The sequence below is a fragment of the Liolophura sinensis genome, chromosome 1, assembly GCF_032854445.1.
Source record: "Liolophura sinensis isolate JHLJ2023 chromosome 1, CUHK_Ljap_v2, whole genome shotgun sequence".
Taxonomy (NCBI): Eukaryota; Metazoa; Mollusca; class Polyplacophora; order Chitonida; family Chitonidae; genus Liolophura; species Liolophura sinensis.
In genome coordinates this window covers 10,497,518-10,521,899 of record NC_088295.1, presented here as the reverse complement: position 1 = coordinate 10,521,899, position 24,382 = coordinate 10,497,518, and the positions used below count along the sequence as shown (strand labels likewise).

The 24,382-nt window shown below is 39.9% G+C and overlaps 1 protein-coding gene across 4 annotated transcripts; it reads right to left on the bottom strand.

The window, feature by feature from the left end:
• Nucleotides 1-7,241: 7,241 nt before the first annotated feature.
• Nucleotides 7,242-23,910, bottom strand: LOC135472036 (uncharacterized). Of its 4 annotated transcripts, XM_064751456.1 has the most exons (4): nt 23,356-23,910; nt 17,037-17,185; nt 14,057-14,653; nt 7,242-9,555 (listed from the first exon to the last, which is right to left on the bottom strand). In XM_064751456.1, exons 3-4 carry the CDS (start codon nt 14,586-14,588, stop codon nt 8,954-8,956), a joined length of 1,134 nt encoding a protein of 377 aa, XP_064607526.1. In that variant the 5' UTR covers nt 14,589-14,653; nt 17,037-17,185; nt 23,356-23,910; the 3' UTR covers nt 7,242-8,953. The 4 variants fall into 4 exon arrangements, with proteins under 4 accessions (XP_064607526.1, XP_064607527.1, XP_064607528.1 ...); XM_064751457.1 differs by lacking the exon at nt 17,037-17,185; XM_064751458.1 differs by lacking the exon at nt 23,356-23,910 and having other exon boundaries at nt 17,037-17,424.
• Nucleotides 23,911-24,382: the final 472 nt, after the last annotated feature.

Genomic DNA, 24,382 nt, shown 5'->3' with positions numbered 1-24,382 from the left:
GCGCACAGCAGGAAAAAACCTCTCTTTCTGGAGGAGGGACGGGAAAATATATTTCGTGTATTTGAAGATGACCCAACGGAACGCATTCAAAACGACGCGGACATTGAGGACATCTTGCCAGTTGACTTACCCACGTCAAATGCCCATGCACATTAACTTCTGATAGGCCTATGCAAGGTGTACCCAGACCGAAGAACATGATACGTCTTGAATAATACCATTATTCTATAGTGGTGGACATAATACCAAAATCTAGTTTCAATCTATTTATATACTGTAATATGGCGCTCATAACATATGGTTTTATGCTTGGGGAACTGCTCATCTAACACTCATGTAGGGAAATTTGTGTTGTGCGTGATCTTAAGTATGTGTGTAATATTATTTGATCTGTAATGTGTGTAATATTGTACATGGTTATGTTTACGTAGCAATGTTCCACAATCACAAGATGTGAACTCACTAAATGTCCTGTGCCAAGTGAAACGCCTTTCCCGAATGAAAAAACGTAGATGACAATCCCCTATTTGTGAGTGTTCAGTTTGTAGCACGCGACATCGAGCTTTTCCTTTGTTACTAGTTATTACCCTCTTCCTGTTTCGTTCTTCGTGTAAATCTAACATGTATTGTGCTTTCACCGTGTTGCGACAACTTGTGTGTGCTGGGGAGTGTTGCGCGCTGTTGGACCGCAACCAGTTTAACACTACAACACACAAAGACGTGCTTGTACCGTTTAGGACACGACATCTTCCCGTTATTACATAATACAGGTTTTACCCAAATATCCGGCTAGCGCAACGTCATTTCATGCATGTGCGACCACTCAGTTCGCAGAACTTGGTGCTCATAAAATGACGAGTTGACTGGATTGAGTCCACTTGAGGGTTGATAGTCATTCTGTCTTACATACTTATATTTATGACGTGTTACACATAAGTTAACAAACGTTTCAGTAGTTAACAAACTTCTGCAGTGATTACTATCCTGTTTTTGTAAACATGAAATCCACGGTGGCAAAGGAACAGAAATATAAGAGGAGAATATGGAAATACAAGGACGTGAACTGGGATGGCTATCGACAATTACTATTTCAAACTAACTGGGCTGAGTTAATTGAAACCGATAACGTTGACGATTTGTGTTCCTCAGTATCAAATCTCATAATTAATGCTGCTAAAACATACATTCCTAATTACTATGTCACAATAAACCCAAACGACAAGCCTTGGGTAGCTTCCGCGATTAAGAACGAAATAATACGCAAAAAAAAATCGCGTAAACTACCAAACGAATATAATTCTAAGGCCTACAAAGCTCAGCGTAACCATGTAAATTCGCTTATCAAGTGTGCCAAACAGTCATACCCAGATAACTTGGCAGCTAAATCAGAATCTGGTAACACATCAGATAACTTCTGGTGGAAACTATGTATGTAAGTCTCACTTAAAAACACTTGTGAATCCTCTATGCCCCCATTAAAAAAATCTGTCAACCCTCACGCATGTGACGATGTCAGTAAAGCTAGCTTACTTAGCGACTACACCGGAACGATTCCGCAACGATTCGGCCTGATCTTCCACTGACAGCAGACCCTCCACTATCTGACATCACCAATGAACCCGAAAATGTTCTTGGGGGACATACTACTAGTATCTATAGTATTTCACGTGTGAAAGAGGAGACCGATTCGTAATGCTGTTTATCTGAAGTAGACAATAAATATGTTCTTCTTGTTTAATCATTATAACATAATTCGATTTTTGCAAGGTGTATGTTCGTCTTTCAGGTATAATAGTATCTGGATCAGACTGGGCATCTGTGTGTTGTTATATCTGTCTCGTGTGATTTCAATCACGTTGTTTAGTGAGATGATTAGTTTACATCCAGCTGTTATTGGTCTTGTTGCACAGTTTTGGGTGTAGGAAACCCGCGCCTGGGGTAAAACACCACGCTTTAGCAGAAATTTAGCAGATCCTCTGACCAAGTCAGTGCTGCAGGCAAATCAACAAGAGTTGGATTTTAACACAAAACTTTACTGATCACTCATCAAGGATCTGCAGCTAAACCAGTGGGCCAACAAGGGTTATCTGACATCAAAATTGTCTGCAGATCTCACTGGTCATGACTCTTAGAGCAGTTAATGTCAGCCTCACTCATACCAGTGATCCTGAAATGACTGAATCTGGACCCGCCATAATCATGAGAGGACAAATTCATCTATTCATGAGTTTCACGCTGACAAGACCTGTTCCTGTCTCCCTTGTCATGAACCTGAGAAGACTGAGGTCACCTCACCATGATCCCGAGAGGACTGTATCTGGTATAAGGGTACATATCACATCAGTTGCCAGCAAACATCAATAATTTCATTCTACATCATCAAACAAGCTCCTGGAACTTCTTAGTCAAAGATTTACTATCAAGCACTGGTCATATTCTGTGATCGACCTCTGGCAATTAAAACTTCTCAATATTAATGCTTTCTGTATGTACATTAGGCTTTGATTTAGCGATAAAAATAGCTAAAAAGTAGGTCACCTCTAAAAGCCATCCAGACTGATAGGACAAAAACAATTTCTAGATCTTTCGGACCTCTGGATGTGAATTCATAAGTAATATTTTACTGTGATATATGGTTTTTACGTTATGAAGACGTTTTTCAGAAAAGGTCAACATTTACTCATATACTTCCTTTTTTAAAGGGAATCTACCTCGCAACAATGTATTCTTCCTGTCCTTTCTTTGAACGGTAATCTATCTCGCAACAATGTATTCCTTCTGTCCTTTCTTTGAACGGTAATTTACCTCGCAACAACGTATTCCTTCTGTCCTTTCTTTGAACGGTAATAAAACCTCTCAACAATGTATTCCTTCTGTCCTTTCTTTGAACGGTAATTTACCACGCAACAATGTATTCCTTCTGTCCTTTCTTTGAACGGTAATCTAACTCGCAACAATGTATTCCTTCTGTCCTTTCTTTGAACGATAGTCTACCTCGCAACAATGTATTCCGTCGTCCTTTCTTTGAACGGTAATTTACCTCGCAACAATGTATTCCTTCTGTCCTTTCTTTGAACGGTAATTTACCTCGCAACAATGTATTCCTTCTGTCCTTTCTTTGAACGGTAATCTACCGCGCAACAATGTATTTCTTCTGTCCTTTCTTTGAACGGTAATTTACCTCGCAACAATGTATTCCTTCTGTCCTTTCTTTGAACGGTTATTTACCTCGCAACAATGTATTCCTTCTGTCCTTTCTTTGAACGGGAATCTACCTCGCAACAATGTATTCCTTCTGTCCTTTCTTTGAACGGGAATCTACCTCGCAACAATGTATTCCTTCTGTCCTTTGTTTTAACAGGATCCTTCTGTCCATTCTTTGAACGACAATCTTCCTCGCAACAATGTATTCCTTCTGTCCATTCTTTCCTCCTATGAGCAGAGGATTAAGGCCACAAGGCACTGGGCCCATTGTATAAATGTATCATATTTGTCAGTTTCAGGGCTTAAATCCAGTATGTTCCTTATCATTTATTCACATTTTTTGTGTACACTGGGCCTCTGTGGCTGTTTGTTTTTTTCGAGATTTATGGACTTTGTCAACTTTACCAATTTTTTTGTGATCAAGAAAACTTTCATGTAGGGCTACAATATCTGTGCACAAGCCTATTTACATGCACGAGAACAAGAAAGAGAAGGATAAGCAGGTTCGTCTGGCGATTTTACCAGATTTGTCATCATTTGTCTGTTTTGATGACTCACTCTGTTCTCCCGTAAACACAAATTTCAATAAGCCTTTCATATAGGGCTACATGCAAACAACTATCTTATTTATTTTAAACTTATTTATTTATTTATCTATTTGATTGGTGTTTTGCGATTGGTGCAAGATCAATGGCACTATGCTTTGTCCATGTGTACCATCATTCTTCTGGAAATTCAGATTTTCTCCAACATCCCCACCCCATCACCCAAGTATTTAAACTTCTGAGAACGCCGCAGAAGGGTGGCTGATTGGCGTTTACACAAACGAAACGGATCATCGCTCCCTTACTGTACAGCTGTGTCTACTGCCCTCACGCATGATCGTATGGCTAGCCTATTCTTCTCTACCATCAGTCATTGTTCAATGTCCGCTAAAGTACCAGTGCAAAAAAAAAATGTACAAGGAGCTATTAGCAGATCCACGCCGTTCATTATCGGCCGAGAATACTTAGGTCTACAGGTACTAGTACCGGTACTATGCAGATTAAATTGTTGTAAAAAGTTTTCACAAAGAAACTTATTCCATACCATTGCAGGCGTCCTTGTTCAATCCTTGTCACAAATACCTAAGTCTACTGTACCTGAACACGCTCAGAAAAGAAAAAGGGTCATGATTCCAGCTAACTCCCTAGTTGTTATAATTCAGGCAACAGGAAAATCAAGGGCCCAACCCAGCAGGTATCCAGTCTCCAGATGAAAAAATGCATGGAATCCAAATATGTTGAGTTAGCCAAGAAAAAGAGGATTACCCAATCCCTCATTTCACACCCCGACGCTCACAGCGATCCCCCCCCCCCCCCCACCCCTCCATTCTGTGGTACAGCCTCAAATTCTGTCCGAAATTCTAGAACAATTACGGTATGTCACTCAGGTTAACCCAGGGCTAAATGCTGTACTGTATATGTGGCACAGTTTTAATACCAAGGCTGTGTTTATATGAACAGTTACAATAAAAGCATAACTGAAATACTGTTTTATAGCAGGATATTTTGCATATTAATACAACTATGGACCACTGTATAAACAAAATTGTTGTTGACTACATGCTGGATTTGATAGATCAGGTATTATTAGTACAGTAATAGGCAGGATACTGGGGGTTATATGAAGCGTACTGACACCATATATTCCCGTATCCTGACACAGTGTACCCATGTAACAAAGTTATCCTACAAAAGATCCATCATGTACAGATGCATCGCTTCAGTTTTATGCACCGGCCCCGATAGCACAGCTGGTAGAGCGTCCGTTTCAGGAGAGCGGTGGATCCAGGGTCAATCCTGGGTCGGGTCACACCTAAGACCTTAAAAGAAAGAGCTGTAGCTGCCTCGCTTGGCGTTCAGCATGAATGGGATAGTGCAACAACTGGTTGAATTGTGTCAGGCGGTGCTGCTTACTTGTCTTTGATAAATCGTCTCATTGAAGCAGCATTGGATAAAAGAGCGGTGGAAATCCGTCCTGCAACAAGGAGGCACATGACATACACTCTAAGGAATCCATCGCCTTAATATGACTGAAAGATTGGTAAGTACGACGTTAAACCCCAAGCACTCACCCCAAGCTCTAGCTCACTTCAGTCTTCACAACAGAACAAAGGGACATAACCCAGTCAGCAGAAACAAGCATTTGACAACTGCAAAATATGGGAATACACACGTTCCTTGCATAACCATTGTCATAATCTTATGTCTTTCCAACATCACTGGGCAACTGCTGACTACTTCTACTTCACGTGACTACATACCGTTAAAAATATAAATATATTTTTAAGAAAATGTGATTTAATTTAATTTAATTCTTTCTTTGCTTAGCGAGGATTTCGCACAGCTTAATCGCAGGAGGAATCGCCTCAACAATAAAATCAACATTTATACATAAATTAACATAGAGAACAAATGACATATACAAGAGTTGAACAGATTAAAGCAGTAGGAACAAAAACTAACGGGAACAAAAAGTAACATAAAAATCAAATCATATTACTGCCAGGCTTGGATAGTGAATCTACTGGACAATGCTTATAAAATTATGTATAGATCTTAAAATCAGTTGATTTTCATACATGCTGAATTCAGGTGATCCAAATAATAATATTGTATTTAAAGAGGTTCCCGTGAAGAGGGCTCAGTCCCATTCTCATCCTACAGAGCACAACATAGGGAAAAGTGTCAAATCACTTATACACAGATGTTAGATAACGGTTGATAGCGAGTAAAAAAAACTTCTTAACCGTATTCAAAGAAGAGTTTAGGATATGAACAGGCCACGAATTCCATTCATGGGTAGGCTTGAGGAAGAAGGAAGAAGAGAAAACATGAATTCGGCATTTAAATAATCGAAAGTTATCTTGATTTCTAAGACTGTAGGAGCTGGTAGATCGTCCGCTTCGGGAGCGGTAGATCCACGATCAATCCTGGGTCGAGTCACACGTAAGACTTTAAAAGAGGAAGTTATAACTTCCTCGCTTGGCGTTCAGCATGAAGGGGATAGTGCAACGACTGATTGACCCGTATCAGTATAATGGCTCGGGCGGTGCTGCTTACTTGCCTTCGGTAAGTCGTCTCAGTGAAGCAGCACTAGATAAAAGAGCGGTGGAAATCCGCCCTGCAACAAGGAGGCACATTACATACGCCCTAAGGATCCTTCGTCGTCATTTGACTGAAAAATTGTTGAGCACGACGTTAAACCCCAAGCACTCACTCACGCACTCTAAGATTGTAGGCATTTGTTTGGCTGTTATATCTTTGAATGTTTATTTATTTATTTATTTGATTGGTGTTTTACGCCGTACTCAAGAATATTTCACTTATGCGATGGCGGAAATCATTATGGTGGGAGGAAACCAGGCAGGGCCCGGGGGAAACCCCCGACCATCCGCAGGTTGTTGCCGGACCTCTTTGAATGTGATGTTAATTGTATGAAAGAGTCTTTGGGAATTTGACTGCGGATGCTGTTTTTCCGGATGATGGCCTATTACTTTGTATCTCTTATCATGATCCCGACCGAACTGGATCTGCACATCCATCCTAAGTTTTAGTTTTTTGCCTTTGAACCTTGCTGTTTCTATTCTGTTGCCATGGAAACCAGAAATGTGGCCAGAACAGCCAGTTTACATAAAAACCATGTCCTCTTTAGTATGAACCTACATCCACATAAGAAATCTTTATTTGACACAGTTTAACTTCTATAGTAATCATGTTGCTGAAAGTTGCTATTTTCATAATGTTGTTTTCTTTGTCGTGGAAAACGGCAATATAAACCGGTCTGCCAAATACAAAATCTTTATCTGAAGTGGTTTGACAGACAGACAGAATTATGAGAACAGACAGACAGCATGAGAACAGACAGACAGCATCATGAGAACAGACAGACAGCATCATGAGAACAGAAAGACAGCATCCCATCCTTTGAACATTACAAAGGATGCTCAAGAGGATGAAAAAGAGAAGACACCTGAAAATCTTCTTTTACTGTTATCCACATATTTATTCATTTTTCACAGTTTGTGTGATTGTCTTAACAAAGTCTATAAAACACAAATAGATTTTTTTTAGTAAAATATTAGCTATTGATAAAATCCCCGCATTATACATGTATAGATACTGCCAAAAATGATAATTACAATGTTTGCCCAACCATGAAAACTAATATTCAAACCAACATTTTTATGATTTTCTTTATGACATTCAAAATAACCTAATTCAGTGAACATTTTTAAACATTTTGCTTCCCAGACAACTTGAAGAAAGGAACAACTGGACCTGTTAAATATGTTTCATTTTATATATAAATGCCTCCCAAAAAAAGAAAAAAGGGAATGATATGTCTTATTTTTCATTCTCAATGGTACATGTTAATTTATGCAATCATAACAGGGGATAAAATGTTAATAGAAAATATCATATCACAGGAATGTTCTTCAATCAGATACAAGCTTTACATATTTTGGTTTCATCACTAATAACATTTTTAGAAAACGGCAAATTTTTCACAGAAAATAAAATTCCTTTGTAAGGCTTTTAGTTATCACAATTTGCTGGATAAGATCACTGATAAGAACATCAGAAAATGGATACGGAATGTAAATACTCCTCAAAGCAGACCTATTTCAACTGATGATATGAACATGTATGTATCTAAATGGAATAAAAATACACATATCTGATTTGAAGAAAAGGATATACATGTAGACTTTATACCTGTTTCTTTCATTCTCCTAATAGGTGAATTCTATGGTATCAACATTGTTGGATCTCATACTCAAGAACATTTCACATACATTACATAGACTTAAGTGTAAAAGCTGCAATGTGGTCAGCACTGATTGAATTTGAACACAGTCACAGTGATAAGGGCCAATGGTCTCGAACATTGAAGAGTTAGGCTACTTGGCCAGGTAGGGCGGAATCACTCTTTGCATATATGTATATGAATATTAGTTACTACCACTTGTTGTGGTAAGGACTACCAAACTACTGTTTATACCGGTATGATAGCTTTGAAGTACAGGCACGTATGTGTATGCATAAAGGGGCTATATCCAGACATTCTTGCGTAGGCCTTGCTTTATTATTAAGAATAACCACACGATAGACAAGAAGTATGTTCCAAAGAGAGCATTACAAGGACTTAAAATGAGGAAACCAGTAAAAGATATTTTCAAGCATGGGTTCTTAAAATGGAAAACAATTTCAGGATACATCTTGAAATGGGGTCTTGACAACGAGACCCCATTATTGAGGGCTGACACACTGCCAAACAATTGTAAGGGCTACAAGTCACAAGTATACAAATAATACATGAGAATATCTGAAGTCTAAACAACATTTTTATGGTACTGTATATTAACAGAAGCATTAAAATAAAATAGAAACCATAAAACACACATAACTGTTTTTTTCAGCCAACTTCAAAACAATACAGGTGAAACACATATTGCTCAGTTAACCTGCACTTGAAACAATTAATAACTTACATGATAATATACATTACAATGAACAACTTGAACATTTAAGTAACATTTTAATCCCTGTACCTTCTTTGTGATTTCAAAATTCCATTAAGCGATAATCATTCATTCTTTGTGATTTATTTAACAAATGGACTTCCATATGTTTTCTCCAAAAATATCCCACATTAACAGCATATAATAACTCCATAATTGTATTGTCTATAAAATATACAGTGGTTATACTGGTGGCAGCTTTGTAGAATGTATTTTACCATTTTCTTGTGAGTTTTGCATTTTGTATTCATTAAACTGCTCAGCTGTAGAGAGACTAGTGATTTTTCTCATATCACCAATACTTTTGCTTTTACCCTCCATAAACTTTGCGTAAATATAGAGTAATCCGCCAGACATGTTCATACCAATACCCAGGAAAGTTGGAATGTTGATGCTGACACCACCAAAGGTGAACAATCCCAGGAGTGTCTGTGCCAGGGCCTTGATCCCACCAACAACGCTCGTAGTAAGGGCACAGTTACAGCTTGTGCACAGGAACAGGGAGTAGTTCAGGAGGCAGCCCATATTCAACACCATGAAGAGAACCAGGAGAAAAAGGGGATTAAATGCACTTGGGTATTCTAGGACACCAGTGAACTCCTGCTTCACTAAAGCGATGGCGATCAGTGGAGGTAAAGTATTAACAGAGTTGAGCTGTAGAGTTTCAATGGTGGACATCTTCTGCTCGCAACACAACTGCACCAGCAGAAGGTACAGGGCCTGGGTAATGTTACTGAGGATTCCACAGGTGTAGGCTGTCAGGTTGAACTTCAGGTCACCATAACCTAGCACAATAAAAAAAAGGCCATTATAAATACGACAATCAAGCTGACAGACATGTGTCCAACCCTACATTCTTCAATCCAAAGTAATACAAAGACGATGGTAATTTGGAAATCAGATCAATGGGGGCTGGAATTTGAAATGTCAGATAGAAGTAGGCTGGCATTTGGGATGTCAAATAGAATGTGCTGGCATTTGGGATGTCAGATAGAATGTACTGACATTTGGGATGTCAGATAGAATGTGCCAGTATATGGGATGTCAGATAGAATGAGCTGGTATTTGGGATGTCAAACAGACTGTGCTGGTATTTGGGATGTCAAATAGAATGTGCTGGCATTTGGGATGTCAGATAGAATGTACTGACATTTGGGATGTCAGATAGAATGTGCCAGTATATGGCATGTCAGATAGAATGAGCTGGTATTTGGGATGTCAAACAGACTGTGCTGGTATTTGGGATGTCCGATAGAATGAGCTGGTATTTGGGATGTCAGAATTTGCTAGTATATGGGATGTCAGATAGAATATGCTGGTATTTGGGATGACAGATAGAATGTACTAGCATATGGGATGTCAAAAAGAATGAGCTGGTATTTGGGATGTCAAATAGAATATGCTGGTATTTGGGGTGTCAGATAGAATTTGCTGGTATTTGGGATGTCAAAATTTGCTAGTATATGGGATGTCAGATAGAATATGATGGTATTTGAGATGACAGATAGAATGTGCTAGTAAATGGAATGTCAAAAAGGAATGAGCTGGTATTTGGGATGTCAAATAGAATATGCTGGTATCTGAGAAGTGTCAGATAAAAAATGCTGGTATTTGGGATGTCAGATAGAATGTGCTGGTGATAACAGTAGGGGACAAAATTTGGAATGTCAAATATGTGCTGGTATTTGGGATGTCAGATAGAATGAGCTGGTATTTGGGATGTCAGATAGAATTTGCTAGTATATGGGATGTCAGATAGAATATAATGGTACTTGGGATGTCAGATAGAATTTGCTAGTATATGGGATGTCAAATAGAATATAATGGTACTTGGGATGTCAGATAGAATTTGCTAGTATATGGGATGTCAGATAGAATGAGCTGGTATTTAGGATGTCAGATAGAATGTGCTAGTATATGGGATGTCAAATAGAATATAATGGTACTTGGGATGTTAGATAGAATTTGCTAGTATATGGGATGTCAGATAGAATGAGCTGGTATTTGGGATGTCAGATAGAATTTGCTAGTATATGGGATGTCAGATAGAATATAATGGTACTTGGGATGTCAGATAGAATTTGCTAGTATATGGGATGTCAGATAGAATATGATGGTACTTGGGATGTCAGATAGAATATGATGGTATTTGGGATGTCAGATAGAATTTGCTGGTATATGGGATGTCAGATAGAATATAATGGTACTTGTGATGTCAGATAGAATTTGCTGGTATATGGGATGTCAGATAGAATATAATGGTACATGGGATGTCAGATAGAATTTGCTAGTATATGGGATGTCAGATAGAATATAATGGTACTTGGGATGTCAGATAGAATTTGCTAGTATATGGGATGTCAAATAGAATAAAATGGTACTTGGGATGTCAGATAGAATTTGCTAGTATATGGGATGTCAGATAGAATGAGCTGGTATTTAGGATGTCAGATAGAATGTGCTAGTATATGGGATGTCACATAGAATTTGCTAGTATATGGGATGTCAGATAGAATTTGCTAGTATATGGGATGTCAGATAGAATATAATGGTACTTGGGATGTCAGATAGAATTTGCTAGTATATGGGATGTCAGATAGAATGAGCTGGTATTTGGGATGTCAAACAGACTGTCCTGGTATTTGGGATGTCAAATAGAATGTGCTGGCATTTGGGATGTCAGATAGAATGTACTGACATTTGGGATGTCAGATAGAATGTGTCAGTATATGGGATGTCCGATAGAATGAGCTGGTATTTCGGATGTCAGAATTTGCTAGTATATGGGATGTCAGATAGAATATGCTGGTATTTGGGATGACAGATAGAATGTGCTAGCATATGGGATGTCAAAAAGAATGAGCTGGTATTTGGGATGTCAGATAGAATTTGCTGGTATTTGGGATGTCAAAATTTGCTAGTATATGGGATGTCAGATAGAATATGATGGTATTTAAGATGACAGATAGAATGTGCTAGTAAATGGAATGTCAAAAAGAATGAGCTGGTATTTGGGATGTCAGATAGAATATGCTGGTATTTGGGATGTCAGATAGAATGTGCTAGTACATGGAATGTCAAAAAGGAATGAGCTGGTATTTGGGATGTCAAATAGAATATGCTGGTATCTGAGAAGTGTCAGATAGAACATGCAGGTATTTGGGATGTCAGATAGAATGTGCTGGTGATAACAGTAGGGGATAACATTTGGAATGTCAAATATGTGCTGGTATTTGGGATGTCAGATAGAATGAGCTGGTATTTGGGATGTCAGATAGAATTTGCTAGTATATGGGATGTCAGATAGAATATAATAGTACTTGGGATGTCAGATAGAATTTGCTAGTATATGGGATGTCAGATAGAATATAATGGTACTTGGGATGTCAGATAGAATTTGCTGATATATGGGATGTCAGATAGAATATAATGGTACTTGGGATGTCAGATAGAATTTGCTAGTATATGGGATGTCAAATAGAATATAATGGTACTTGGGATGTCAGATAGAATTTGCTAGTATATGGGATGTCAGATAGAATGAGCTGGTATTTGGGATGTCAGATAGAATGTGCTAGTATATGGGATGTCAGATAGAATTTGCTAGTATATGGGATGTCAGATAGAATTTGCTAGGATATGGGATGTCAGATAGAATATAATGGTACTTGGGATGTCAGATAGAATTTGCTAGTATATGGGCTGTCAAATAGAATATAATGGTACTTGGTATGTTAGATAGAATTTGCTAGTATATGGGATGTCAGATAGAATGAGCTGGTATTTGGGATGTCAGATAGAATGTGCTAGTATATGGGATGTCAGATAGAATATAATGGTACTTGGGATGTCAGATAGAATTTGCTAGTATATGGGATGTCAGATAGAATATGATGGTACTTGGGATGTTAGATAGAATATGATGGTATTTGGGATGTCAGATAGAATTTGCTAGTATTTGGGATGTCAGATAGAATATAATGGTACTTGGGATGTCAGATAGAATATGATGGTATTTGGGATGTCAGATAGAATTTGCTAGTATATGGGATGTCAGATAGAATTTGCTAGTATATGGGATGTCAGATAGAATATGATGGTACTTGGGATGTCAGATAGAATTTGCTAGTATTTGGGATGTCAGATAGAATATAATGGTACTTGGGATGTCAGATAGAATATAATGGTACTTGGGATGTCAAATAGAATATGATGGTACAAGCCTTTGGTACAAACAAAAATTGCGACATTCATTTGGGATGTGAAACAGACAGACTGTTATTTGTAATAATTAGAGAGAATGTAACTAGCATATTTATTTATTTATTTATTTGATTGATTGGTGTTTTACGCTGTATTCAAGAATATTACACTTAAACGACGACAGCCAGCATTATTTGATAATTTCCGGATAATAAGGAGTACTTTGCCTTTGGAGCGATGAGTTTGAAAAGAGATGTAGTTACTATTTTGGATGTATGAACTTGGGAACAGGCATTTGGTATGTATGCATGCATCAAGAGAGGGTGTGGCAAGGGTATATGATCAAGAACTGTAATTTAAAAAGTTTGGACAGAGAGGGACCGATAGACTGGAAACTCCTACCATTACATGTAGAAACAAATTATATCTCCAACATGTCATATCCTTATTTCATGAAATATTTATTTATGTGTGTGGCAGAACAGTTTTAAAAGTACAATGGAGACTTGCATATGGATATAAGTTTGTCATCAGAAGCAAGTGCCATAATTCTTTAATCAAATTGAGTTGCTTTAAGTGTCTACGTGCAGCACACAACATCAGATACAGTTTATGCCTCTCCAGGTGCTTTCAAAATACACATCCTGTAGTCACAGAAATCACAGATTTTCCTGTTGAGACTCGACTCTGCATCAAAGAATGTTGGTTTCATGCACGGTAATATAGGTGTTGAAATTATATATACAACGAGGAGTCATTACGTGTGTGTAAATATACTGTTTCTTCTTGTGGCAAGGCAAGTCCATTCCACCACAGAGCTGCCACCACTTAAGTATCATACCGAAGACACCAGACATGACACCCCACCTAGTCACCTTAGTCATTATATTGACACTAAGCAAAACCAGTCCTGTTTCCTTGCTTTAACTTTTCAGTGCTGAGCACCAAGTGAGGTAGCAACGAGTACCGGTACAATTTTTAAAGACTTGGTATGACCCAACCCGGGTTCGACGTCGTGTCTCCCAACTTCGAGGCAAGGGTCTAATTATTAGGCCACAGCGCTGAAATTATAATTGTACATACCTGCAACAACACATCCAAATGACAGCAGCAGAACGGCTATTATAGTGATTCGGCTTGGGCATAACTTCTTCAGGACTAACACAGATAGAGCCAAAGTGGCTATAGGTACACATCTTTTCAATACACCATACATGGCCACGTTCATGTGACTAAGTGCACTTAGGGCAAGAATAGAGTTTACAGCATAACACACTGCCGGCAAAGCAAATACTTTCGTACGCTGAAAAGTAAGCTTTGGTAAACTGATAAGTCCTACAATGGAGAGGAGTTGCAGAAGCAGGATGGTGTACAACATCTGCAGTACCATGATAACCACAGGGTAGTCAAAGTTATATGTGGTCATCAGCAGCTTGTTGATGAAAGCCGTGCTGACTGAGCATGCTCCGTAAAGGAATGCCGAGCCAACGCTTTTTGCCTGGTCATGAGAATTTTCTTTCCTCACTACTTCCTTCACGATCTTTAAATCTTTGGTCCCAGACTTGTCCATCGTGGTATGTTTTGTGAAGATCTCCTTGAGAAGGTTAGGTGGCATGCTGACAAACTTGGTTCAATTTTCGCTGTCTTCCCACCTCTGAATTCACTCCAGATTTCAATTCCCTACAAAATAAGCAAAAAAAAGCCAACAAGAGTAAATTTTCAAGTTCATCATAATAAGAATACAAAGTAGATTTTCAGCTTCAATGGTTTAAACTGCATCTTACAACAACCCATGTTACAGGAATGGAGTGTGTGTGAGAGTGTGTGTGTGTTGGGGAAGGGGGGGGGGGGTGTTGATTTTGGGATGATACACACAAGTAACATATAAATGTATACTCATCCACATAAACATAAAAAGAGTTCCTAACCTCTGATGGTATGGTCCATAAAGCCCACCTCAGAATTCATGTTTGAATACCTTTAACCCTCTTCTCAAAAATATAAAAAATATGTTTATGCATAGTTTTAAGTGGTCTATTTAGTGAAGCCTACTCTGATTTTAAGAAGTGTTTACTTCTAAGGCTAAGTTCTTCGGTTAATGTGGTAGTACAGTACCCATGTAGCCCAAGAAGACTTTGAACAATTTTCTTTTCTTATACTCGCCTAAAGTTACTTGAGTTTCTACTTACAACGCTGAGTTTCATTACGAAAATGTTAGTAAGACTGTCAATCAGTACACTAGTGTATATGCAGTGAAGTTCATACAAAACTCTGCTTCACAGAGACAAAGGTCCAAACCAAGCTTTGTGGGTGTTAACATGTTTTGCAGATTAATCGTGATGTTGTCTAACACAATTTAGGGTTATTTTTAATATAGTCCAAGTACTCTGCCTAGAGCTGCCATACTAAAGTTCCACCTGACAAACTTGCTAGTTCTGGTGAGAGTGCCTTGCATTTAAAAACACTAAAAGGTATGTCACACTTTTGAAGCCAGTTTTTTTACCCTGTGTACCTTAATTCAAAAAAAGAACATTTAATTTATCCATCTGTGCTTTTATTTTTGCCTCTTTAATTTACTCAGCCGTACATGGGAAGGTCTGCCAGCAACCTGCAGATGGTCGTGGGTTCCCCCTGGGCTCTACCCTGTTTCCTCCCACCATAATGCTGGCCGCCGTCGTATAAGTGAAATATTCTTGAGTAAACATCAATCAAATAAATAAATAATTTATTCAGAGCAATATTTCTGTTGAACATCTCTCATGTCTCTTATGCGAGTCCCTCTTGACTTTTTCAAAGGCAAGGCACTCTGATTAGAATGAGCTGAGCTAGTCAGGCTAGAATGAGCTGAGCTAGTCAGGCCACGATCATACTATTTCACGCGATTGTAATATTCAACAACTTGCACCATCTGAATCTGGTTTATGAAGCACACTTACGGCAGTTGTAAAGACAAGGTTTGTACTCTCAGATGCTCCTTTGTGAATAGCTGGTTCTTCATTGAATTGACGTCACTTTACCACGTGATAGCAACTTCAACTATCAAATTCTCAGATTTGTCCTTGTCACAGTTTTGAAGTGATGTCATACCTGCTTTGAGCCAATTATCAGCACAACCCTTGCCAGAAACCCAGAGGTTCAAAGCTATAAATCTTCAGATGAGTCGATACAACAAATTGCATTAATTCACCAACATTAAATGTACTATCTAATTATTTTATATTTCTCACATTTCTTTGGTCGAGAGACGTCGACTGACAAGGTAAATGTCAGAATGTTAAAAAGAAAGGAGATCATTTAGCTCGCTGAATTACAAATCACATCATTTTAACGCGGATTTAGTGTGAAAGGCTTAGACAGAACACTCTGACTATGTCAAAATCAGGCACTGCTATTAGTTTACCAGCATAGCAAAGTTTTGTACGTAAACTTGGTGAATCCAACTCAATACCATATCGGTATCAATTCAACTGACCCAACGGCTAACCGACACAACGGCTGACTGACCAAAGGCAACTGGTCCAATAGCACCGAGTCAACTGGTCCAACGGTTTTATCATCTAGTTTTACAGAGAAAAATGTCCTTTTCAGGAAAACTTGTATCTAGTGTAACTACAGTAGAGGCTGGTTGACTTCTTGTAATTCACACAATTTTCTGTACTTTTTAAATCTCCGGCGAGATCTCGCAAGGCGGTTGAGTGTTTGACCACACAGCTTCTACATACGAACTGCATTTCCTTATTAATACAACTCTGCATTTACTTAGAATATCCGATTTATCGGTCAAGTTTTCAGAATTGTCCGCAGAACGAGCGTAGGCTACACCAGTGTCTTAGGTCAGTTGACCTGTATTCCCCTGCCGGTGTGATCAGATAAAAAAAAATCCTGGAAATTCATTTTATGTCAGTGTGTAAACACAGTGTGTAAACACAGTGTAAAGAGGTAAACACCTCTCACCAGATGTAACTCTCCTACTACATACAAACAGTGCAGGCTAAAACAAAAGTGATTCAATCAATTTACTGTTCCTAACCGATCATGCTCTCTGTTGACCAACAATCCATACCTGACAACCTGTTTCCTGTGATTCTGTAACTTTCCACCTCCATATGCTAAAGAGCTCCCCTCTGTATTCATATATATATATAGCATGGCACCAGTGCATGTAGGCCTTCTTGTAGCTACTCTTTACAAGCACTGTACATTCTGGGACCCCTAATTGAAATATACAAGCACAGACCTTTTAAAACATCGAAATGATCAGTATATAAGAACCATTACTCCAGATTCTCACTTTTTTTTTGCTTTTTACCTAAGAAAAGCCTTGACCGACCACGCCCACCTATATCGGCTACACAGACAGGAATCTTCCCAAAACTCGAACTTCCCAAAGCTACTTACGCACATAGGCCTACTGTTCACCCAAAGGCATGTTTTTAAACTAAAAAGGGTGGAAGTAGAAAATATGATGTAAAGTAATTAAGTCCAGCGCCCCTTCCCAGCCCCAGCAGTTCCATGCAATGCCGCGATACACCATCGTCTATGGAAGCCGGATACGGCCACGCTGTCTCTCCCGGTTTTGCCCCAAACCAGTAACAGCGACATTTGAATGACACTGCGAGATTTAGTCGAGATTCAGTCGATATTAGGGCTCCAACGCGACATTCTGACGAGATTGCAACGAAACTCCAACGATATTCAGTCGAGAATGCCGTGCAAATCTCGCTCCCTCGTCTGAATCTCATGTTATCGACTGAATCTCGCATCCTCGTTCAATTCTCGACTAAATCTCGACCTAATCTCGCGATGTGCAGTGAGTCTCGACTTAATCTCGTCAGAATGTCACCTGTTTTCTTAATCTCGTCTGAATGTTGTCGTCTCTGTAAAATGAGTAACATTGTGGTCAAACTTAATTAATCAAGAAGGGCGACATTTGGTCGACAACGCGATATTTGGACGAGATTTGGTCGACACCGCGACATTCCACCGAGATTCAGACAACATTCAGTCGAGAACACGACATTTTAACAGAGCTGGTCGATCTCGCCCTGGCGTTCGAATTGCGCCCAATTCAGTACTAAATCTCACTCTGTTCTTTGAATGGCGCTCGGATGTTGACTAAATCTCGCGTTGTCGCCTGAATCTCGCACTGTCGACCAAATCTCGTCTTTCGGTAAACTCTCTCTGATGCATTGTGGGAGGTAATGACACGGCTGTTGCGATGGATGCGGTGCCGGTGTCCTAATCTCTGTTAACATACCTATGTTAATTCACTGCAGAGATCGAGGTGGCATGACACAGGACTAATTAACATACCAAGAGTAAACAACGATTGGGATATCGGCACCGCATCTTTCGCAACAGACATGTCATTACCGCCCACAATGCATCAGAGAGAGTTTACCGCAAGGCGAGATTTGCTCGACAGTGCAAGATTCAGGCAACAACGCAAAGTTCAGACGACATTCAGTTGAGAACGCGAGATTTAGTCGAGATTCGAACGCCATTCGAACGACAGAGGGAGATTCTGTTAAAATGTCGCGTTCTCGACTGAACGTCGCCTGAATCTCGCTGGAATTTCGCGTTGTCGACCAAATCGTCCAAATATCGCATTGTTGACCAAATGTCACCCTTCTTGATTAATTAAGTTCGACCACAATGTTACTCATTTTGCAGAGACCGCAACATTCAGACGAGATTAAGAAAACAGGTGACGTTCTGACGAGATTAAGTCGAGACTCACTGCACATCGCGAGATTAGGTCGAGATTTGGTTGAGAATTGAACGAGGACGAGAGAATTGAACGAGGATGCGAGATTCAGTCGACAACACGAGATTCAGACGAGGGAGCGAGATTTGCACGACCTTCTCGGCTGAATATCGTTGGAGTTTCGTTGCAATCTCGTCGGAATGTCACGCTGGCACCCTAATCTCGACTAAATCTCGCAGTGTTGTTCAAATGTAGCTGTTACTGGTTTGGGGCAAAACCGGGAGAGACAGCATAGCCACATCCGGCTTCCATAGGTACCCAATGTTTGTGTAGCCTACATGTTTTAGGCACCGTGACGAGTTTGACGAATCACCCGTAAGTATAGCCACGTATTGGGCCTATGGCGCATGTAAGCTACCCAAGCCATGATTCAGTTCGCAGTTTCAATCACAACTGTTCATAAATACACATCATCACATCTTATTTAATGTTAGAGTGCCGGTACAGCCATTGAGGACAAAATGACTATGGGTTTAAAAACTCGACACCCGAGAGTGCTGATAATAATGACTTCCCTCATGCGTGATATACCAGTGACCATGTCTGCCGAAATTCAAGTGTATCCCATTACGTTGGGCCTGCATGCGACTAATATAACAGGTATGTTAATCCCAGGTGGAACAAAACATAAGCCCTATATCATGTGTGTCTACTGACTGACTGATTTGATTGTTTCTAAATGTTACTGTGATTTAATCGAAAGTATGCATATATATACATACGCGTGAGTCTAAATTCATATATATTCATTTTGTCTGAGTATAGACACACTGAGAAAGCCTTTTTCATTGACATATGTGTCCATGTATGTGTTGCTAATAAACAGTAGAAACTGCTTGTGGAGTAGAACCACACCCTGGGTCAACAAACTACTTAAAGTACAATAGGTTTATACACCCTCACTCACTGTTACCTGCCATACATGAGTGATATAGCGTTCATCGTACATTGCCAGTACGCAAAGATCGACCCATCCGCAGAGGGCTTATGCTATTTCTCATTTACAACATGCCTTTGTCTTGACGCGTTACAAACATTTATATATATACATACCCGAAAAACATCATTATATGACTTCGCACGTAAGGAAGAATCGCAAATGACTTGGCTTTCCTGTATCACAGGGGTTATATTTACTTCATTTATTTAACCGCGTCGACGTGTCTATGTTAACAACGTTGGCAGATAAAGGCAACCGGTAAGTCACCTACAATCCTGTGCAAGGAGGCAGGCAAATGAAACATGAATGAACTATTCATGGCAAGGTCCGTTACAGCTTATGTGCATGGCACGTGAACTCACGTCACATGTTTGTATCTATACTGTGTGGTGTGTCGCCATAGAAACCCACTGCACCCGGCGGCGCATACATACAGGTATATGTACATTCAGAAACAGCTGCCCGTGTTTCGCCATTATATATGGCCTATTTAAAATGTTGAGGAAAACAAATGTACCGTATGACATAAAATGAAAAAAAATCCTGACTTTTTATCTCGTCCAAGCAACATTCGTATACTTATAGTTTTTGTAGAATGGTTCACATTTTAGACGGGTCTCCACGGTGCCATCAATTCATCTATACTCAGTGTGATGATCTGTTATTAATCAATTTATCGAGGCCTCCGTGGCTGAGTTGGTTAGCGCGCTAGCGCAGCGTAATGACCCAGGAGCCTCTCACCAATGCCGGTCGCTCTGAGTTCAAGTCCAGCTCATGCTGGCTTCCTCTCCGGCCCTAACTAAGTGGGAAGGTCTTCAGCAACCTGCGGATGGTCTTGGGTTTTCCCCGGGCTGTGCCCGGTTTCCACCCACCATAATGCTGGCCGCCGTTGTATAAGTGAAATATTCTTGAGTACGGCGTACACCAATCAAATAAATAAATTAATCGATTTAACGCCTACACAAGAATTTCACGGGTAAAAAGAATCGGGAGAGCATGGTGCAGATAACCGTTGTAGGCTTACTCTGCGGAGTGGGATAACTCTGAGATCGAGCAGCTCATTGAGCTGCGATAGATACGGAAGGGAACAGACCCAAATGTGTTGTATTGATAGTAGGGAACATTTACTGCTATTCAGACGCGTATTAAATCTTTCCTGGCATAAATCGTTTAACTATAATCTAATGAGAGACTCGATGAACCGAAAGGTTCAGTCCGTGTCGATTACATCTGTTTTTGAAAACTAATCCTTTTTTCGGAGCGTATACGCGGAAGATTTTTGGCTGGGCCAACCTAAGAACAGTTAGTTAATTTGCAGGGACAACCACAGCGGTTGACATCGATTTATGCTATGGAAGATTCAATGCGCAAGAGAACAGCGATAAATGTTCCTTATCGTCAATCCGTCACATTGAACAGTTTCCTTCCGTAACTCTCGCAACTGTGTTCTCCATGAGAGTTACCTAAACGAAGCGAATTAAATACTTATCGTGTTAAATACAGATTTGCTTGCATTAAACAAGGTTGGGTATTTACAGTTTTGCATTATTATATCGGATGGGTATTTAAAAAATGGGCCATATCTTGATGCATTGCTCCATTATTCTTTGTTCAAACCCTTTCAAACTTAGACATTCAAATGGCATGATTTTGTTAATATACTGACCAATTTTCAAGGTCATAGCTTGTGTAGTCTGTACACAGGGTTAAAATGAAAACAGGGGCCTCCGTGGCTCAGTCGGTTAGCGCGCTAGCGCAGCGTAATGACCCAGGAGCCTCTCACCAATGCGGTCGCTGTGAGTTCAAGTCCAGCTCATGCTGGCTTCCTCTCCGGCCGTAAGTGGGAAGGTCTGCCAGCAACCTGCGGATGGTCGTGGGTTTCCCCCGGGCTGTGCCCGGTTTCCACCCACCATAATACTGGCCGCCGTCGTATAAGTGAAATATTCTTGAGTACGGCGTAAAACACCAATCAAAAAAAAAAAAAAAAATGAAAACAGCCTCAAAAAACGCACGTTCCGGTGACCCACATTGCATCACCTGTCGGGTGTCATGAGTAGAGCGCGCGCTGCACCTGTGTGACACGCGTCAATCAAGTGTCATTTGGAAAAACTGTCTGGGTCTAGTGTTAGAGAAACCCTTCTGCCAGATAGACAAGTTTTGCTGAATCAAGATGGTTTTTTTCTGAGGCGGACAAGGAATTGATCGCAAAATGTTTCACTGAAAAGGGTTGGAGAGGGGCAAAAATTGTGAAGGAATTCCCAGTGAAAAATGGAATAAAAGCTCCGTTAACAATGTGATCAGAAGTTAGAAAGGACAGGTTTTCTCGAAAGGAAGTCAGGCAGTGGACGACCAAAAACTGTTTGCTCGGAAGAAAATCTTCAGTATGTGGAAGAGGCACTTTCTTCCCAGGAAGACAATCCCGGCACTCACAAATCGTACAAATAGATTGCAAGGAACCTTGGAGTATCTCGGACTTCTATGAGAAATATGACAAAAGAACTGGGATTAAAATCGTACAAGCGAATACGGACTTCAAACGGTTCGACAGAAAAGAAAAACGCGCTGCAGAAACCTTGATGATAAGTTTTTGACGTAGGCTCCAGAAGATGTAACATGCACCAGTGTTCTCGGTTTGAAAAAGATCAATGTGATCTTCGAACAAACCGTGTGGTTGAGATATTCGATCACTTAGCATTCGACGACCCAACAACATCACGTTATGTCATCCTATCATGTGAACGAAGGAAATCCATACGTTTTTCAGTATAAATAAGACAAAACCACCTTCCCCTAAAATCAAACCGACTCAGCGTTCCTGTATCACCAACCAAAAAATGCACGTTGCAAATGCGCACAGCACTATAGTTAAAGGTAACATTCGAGGATTTAGCTTCTTATGATTATAGGGGATGTTGACATAGAACGTAGAATGAATGAATGAATGAATGGGGTTAAATGTCACACTTAACAGTTTTTCAGTCATATGACGACGAGGAGTTATCAGGTGTGTGTACACATATGTCCACGTCTGTGTACATGCCCTCAAGTGATCGTCCGTTAACTTCGTTCCCTGAATGATGACGGATGGCATTTTCGTCTATCTTTAGAGCGTAATCAGTTCCTGACAAATGAATCCGTTCGTCATATTTATCCGTAATGATTCAGGCAACAAATTTAACCGAAGATTTTTGGGGGGAAGGGATATTAACTTCAGTGTATTTAAAATGACTTTCTGGAGGGTCTAGTATACTATATAAAACACGTTGACAAAAAATTGATAGTATACTACAACTCCATATTAGGCCTAACGGAGATAGGGACAGTTAAGCTAAATGTGTATAATACTCCACCCAGCAACAGCTGTTACGGGTACCGGATCCGGTTATGGTGTGTAGGCCTATGAACTCCAGACTAAAATGCCACGTGTACGTTTAGAGCCTTTGTCCTTTGACGCAAAGTAGCAACTGTCGGCTGAGATGCATATACTGGTATACTAATTTTGGATGTGACAGGTGCAAGTTCGCCACCGCTGTAGGCAAATAAAATGTTAGATCTACTAATGGACTTGCAAACGCAAGCGTACATAAATTGGTGAACTGAACGGAGTCGGCTCCGAAGCCAGTATTTTTCAGTCCGGAAAATCTACGCTAGTGTTGCCGCTCTAACCGATCTTACCTCCCGTTACACTCCATCTAGGCAGTTGAACCCTTGTTGTAATTATTCATATAAAGGCCCACCACAAAGACTATTGGAACTGCGATGTCCTGTTTAACTAGTCTTCCGAACTGCCTCTAGTGCCACACCGTGTAGCGGCATACTGCCTGTCAGGGACGGTAGCTATGGCGTTGTGTTCAGACTGTTTATAATACCTGTGACAAAACACACATATGCATGCATGTAGGCTGGAGCAGTGACTGAGCACTGATCAATATCAAGCAGTTCAACCTACAATACTATTCAGTTCAGGATGGCGGATATAGGCTACGTCAGCCGGTTATCTGAAACTGTGGCTGAACAATTCATATCCTGTTGTGTTGATTATCGCTCCATTTGAATCAAGACCACTGACCCATGACCCTACGATGTTAAGGGCATACGGCAGTGTACAACTTGTTTCACCCACAAACCTGACTGATGCCGCATAAGTCTAAAATCCTTGCATATATGGGGTATAGCCTTAATTAGGGGACTTGCTACTTGTAACTATAACGCTGTGGAATGTGGTTTCGTACCAGGACAGATTCTGGTCATCTATAAACATAGGGCTGGATGGATGAGTGGGGCAGTACGAGAACAACACAGAAAACACAGCCCAGTGGAGCCAAATGAAACACGAGCTCAATTCGAATATATTTACTATGTGAACTATCTTAGAAACGTTTATATGCTTTTGTTTACGTTTATGTTGAATAGTACAAATTAGCAAAATGAATTTTGTATAGTAGTTAACACACTCACGGCATCTACGATTCTCCTTGTGATGTGAGTTCATTACATGCTGCACTTTCTGACTTTTTTCACATATACTGTAACACTGGTTCCGATTTTTTGGTAATTAACACACATGCATGCAAGGCATCCATGAAGGAGTTTTACCCTCATGTCATTGTACTTTACCTAAAATTTATTTTATTTATTTATTCGATTGGTGTTTTACGCCATACTCACGAATATTTCACTGATACGACGGCGGCCAGCATTA

Excerpts from the sequence above, each read along its gene's own strand:
- LOC135472036 (XM_064751456.1), bottom strand. The coding sequence starts at position 14,588 with ATGCCACCTAACCTTCTCAAGGAGATCTTCACAAAACATACCACGATG. Across the intron at positions 9,556-14,056 it reads ATTTGGATGTGTTGTTGCAG|GTTATGGTGACCTGAAGTTC; the intron begins GTATGTACAATT and ends TTATTGTGCTAG.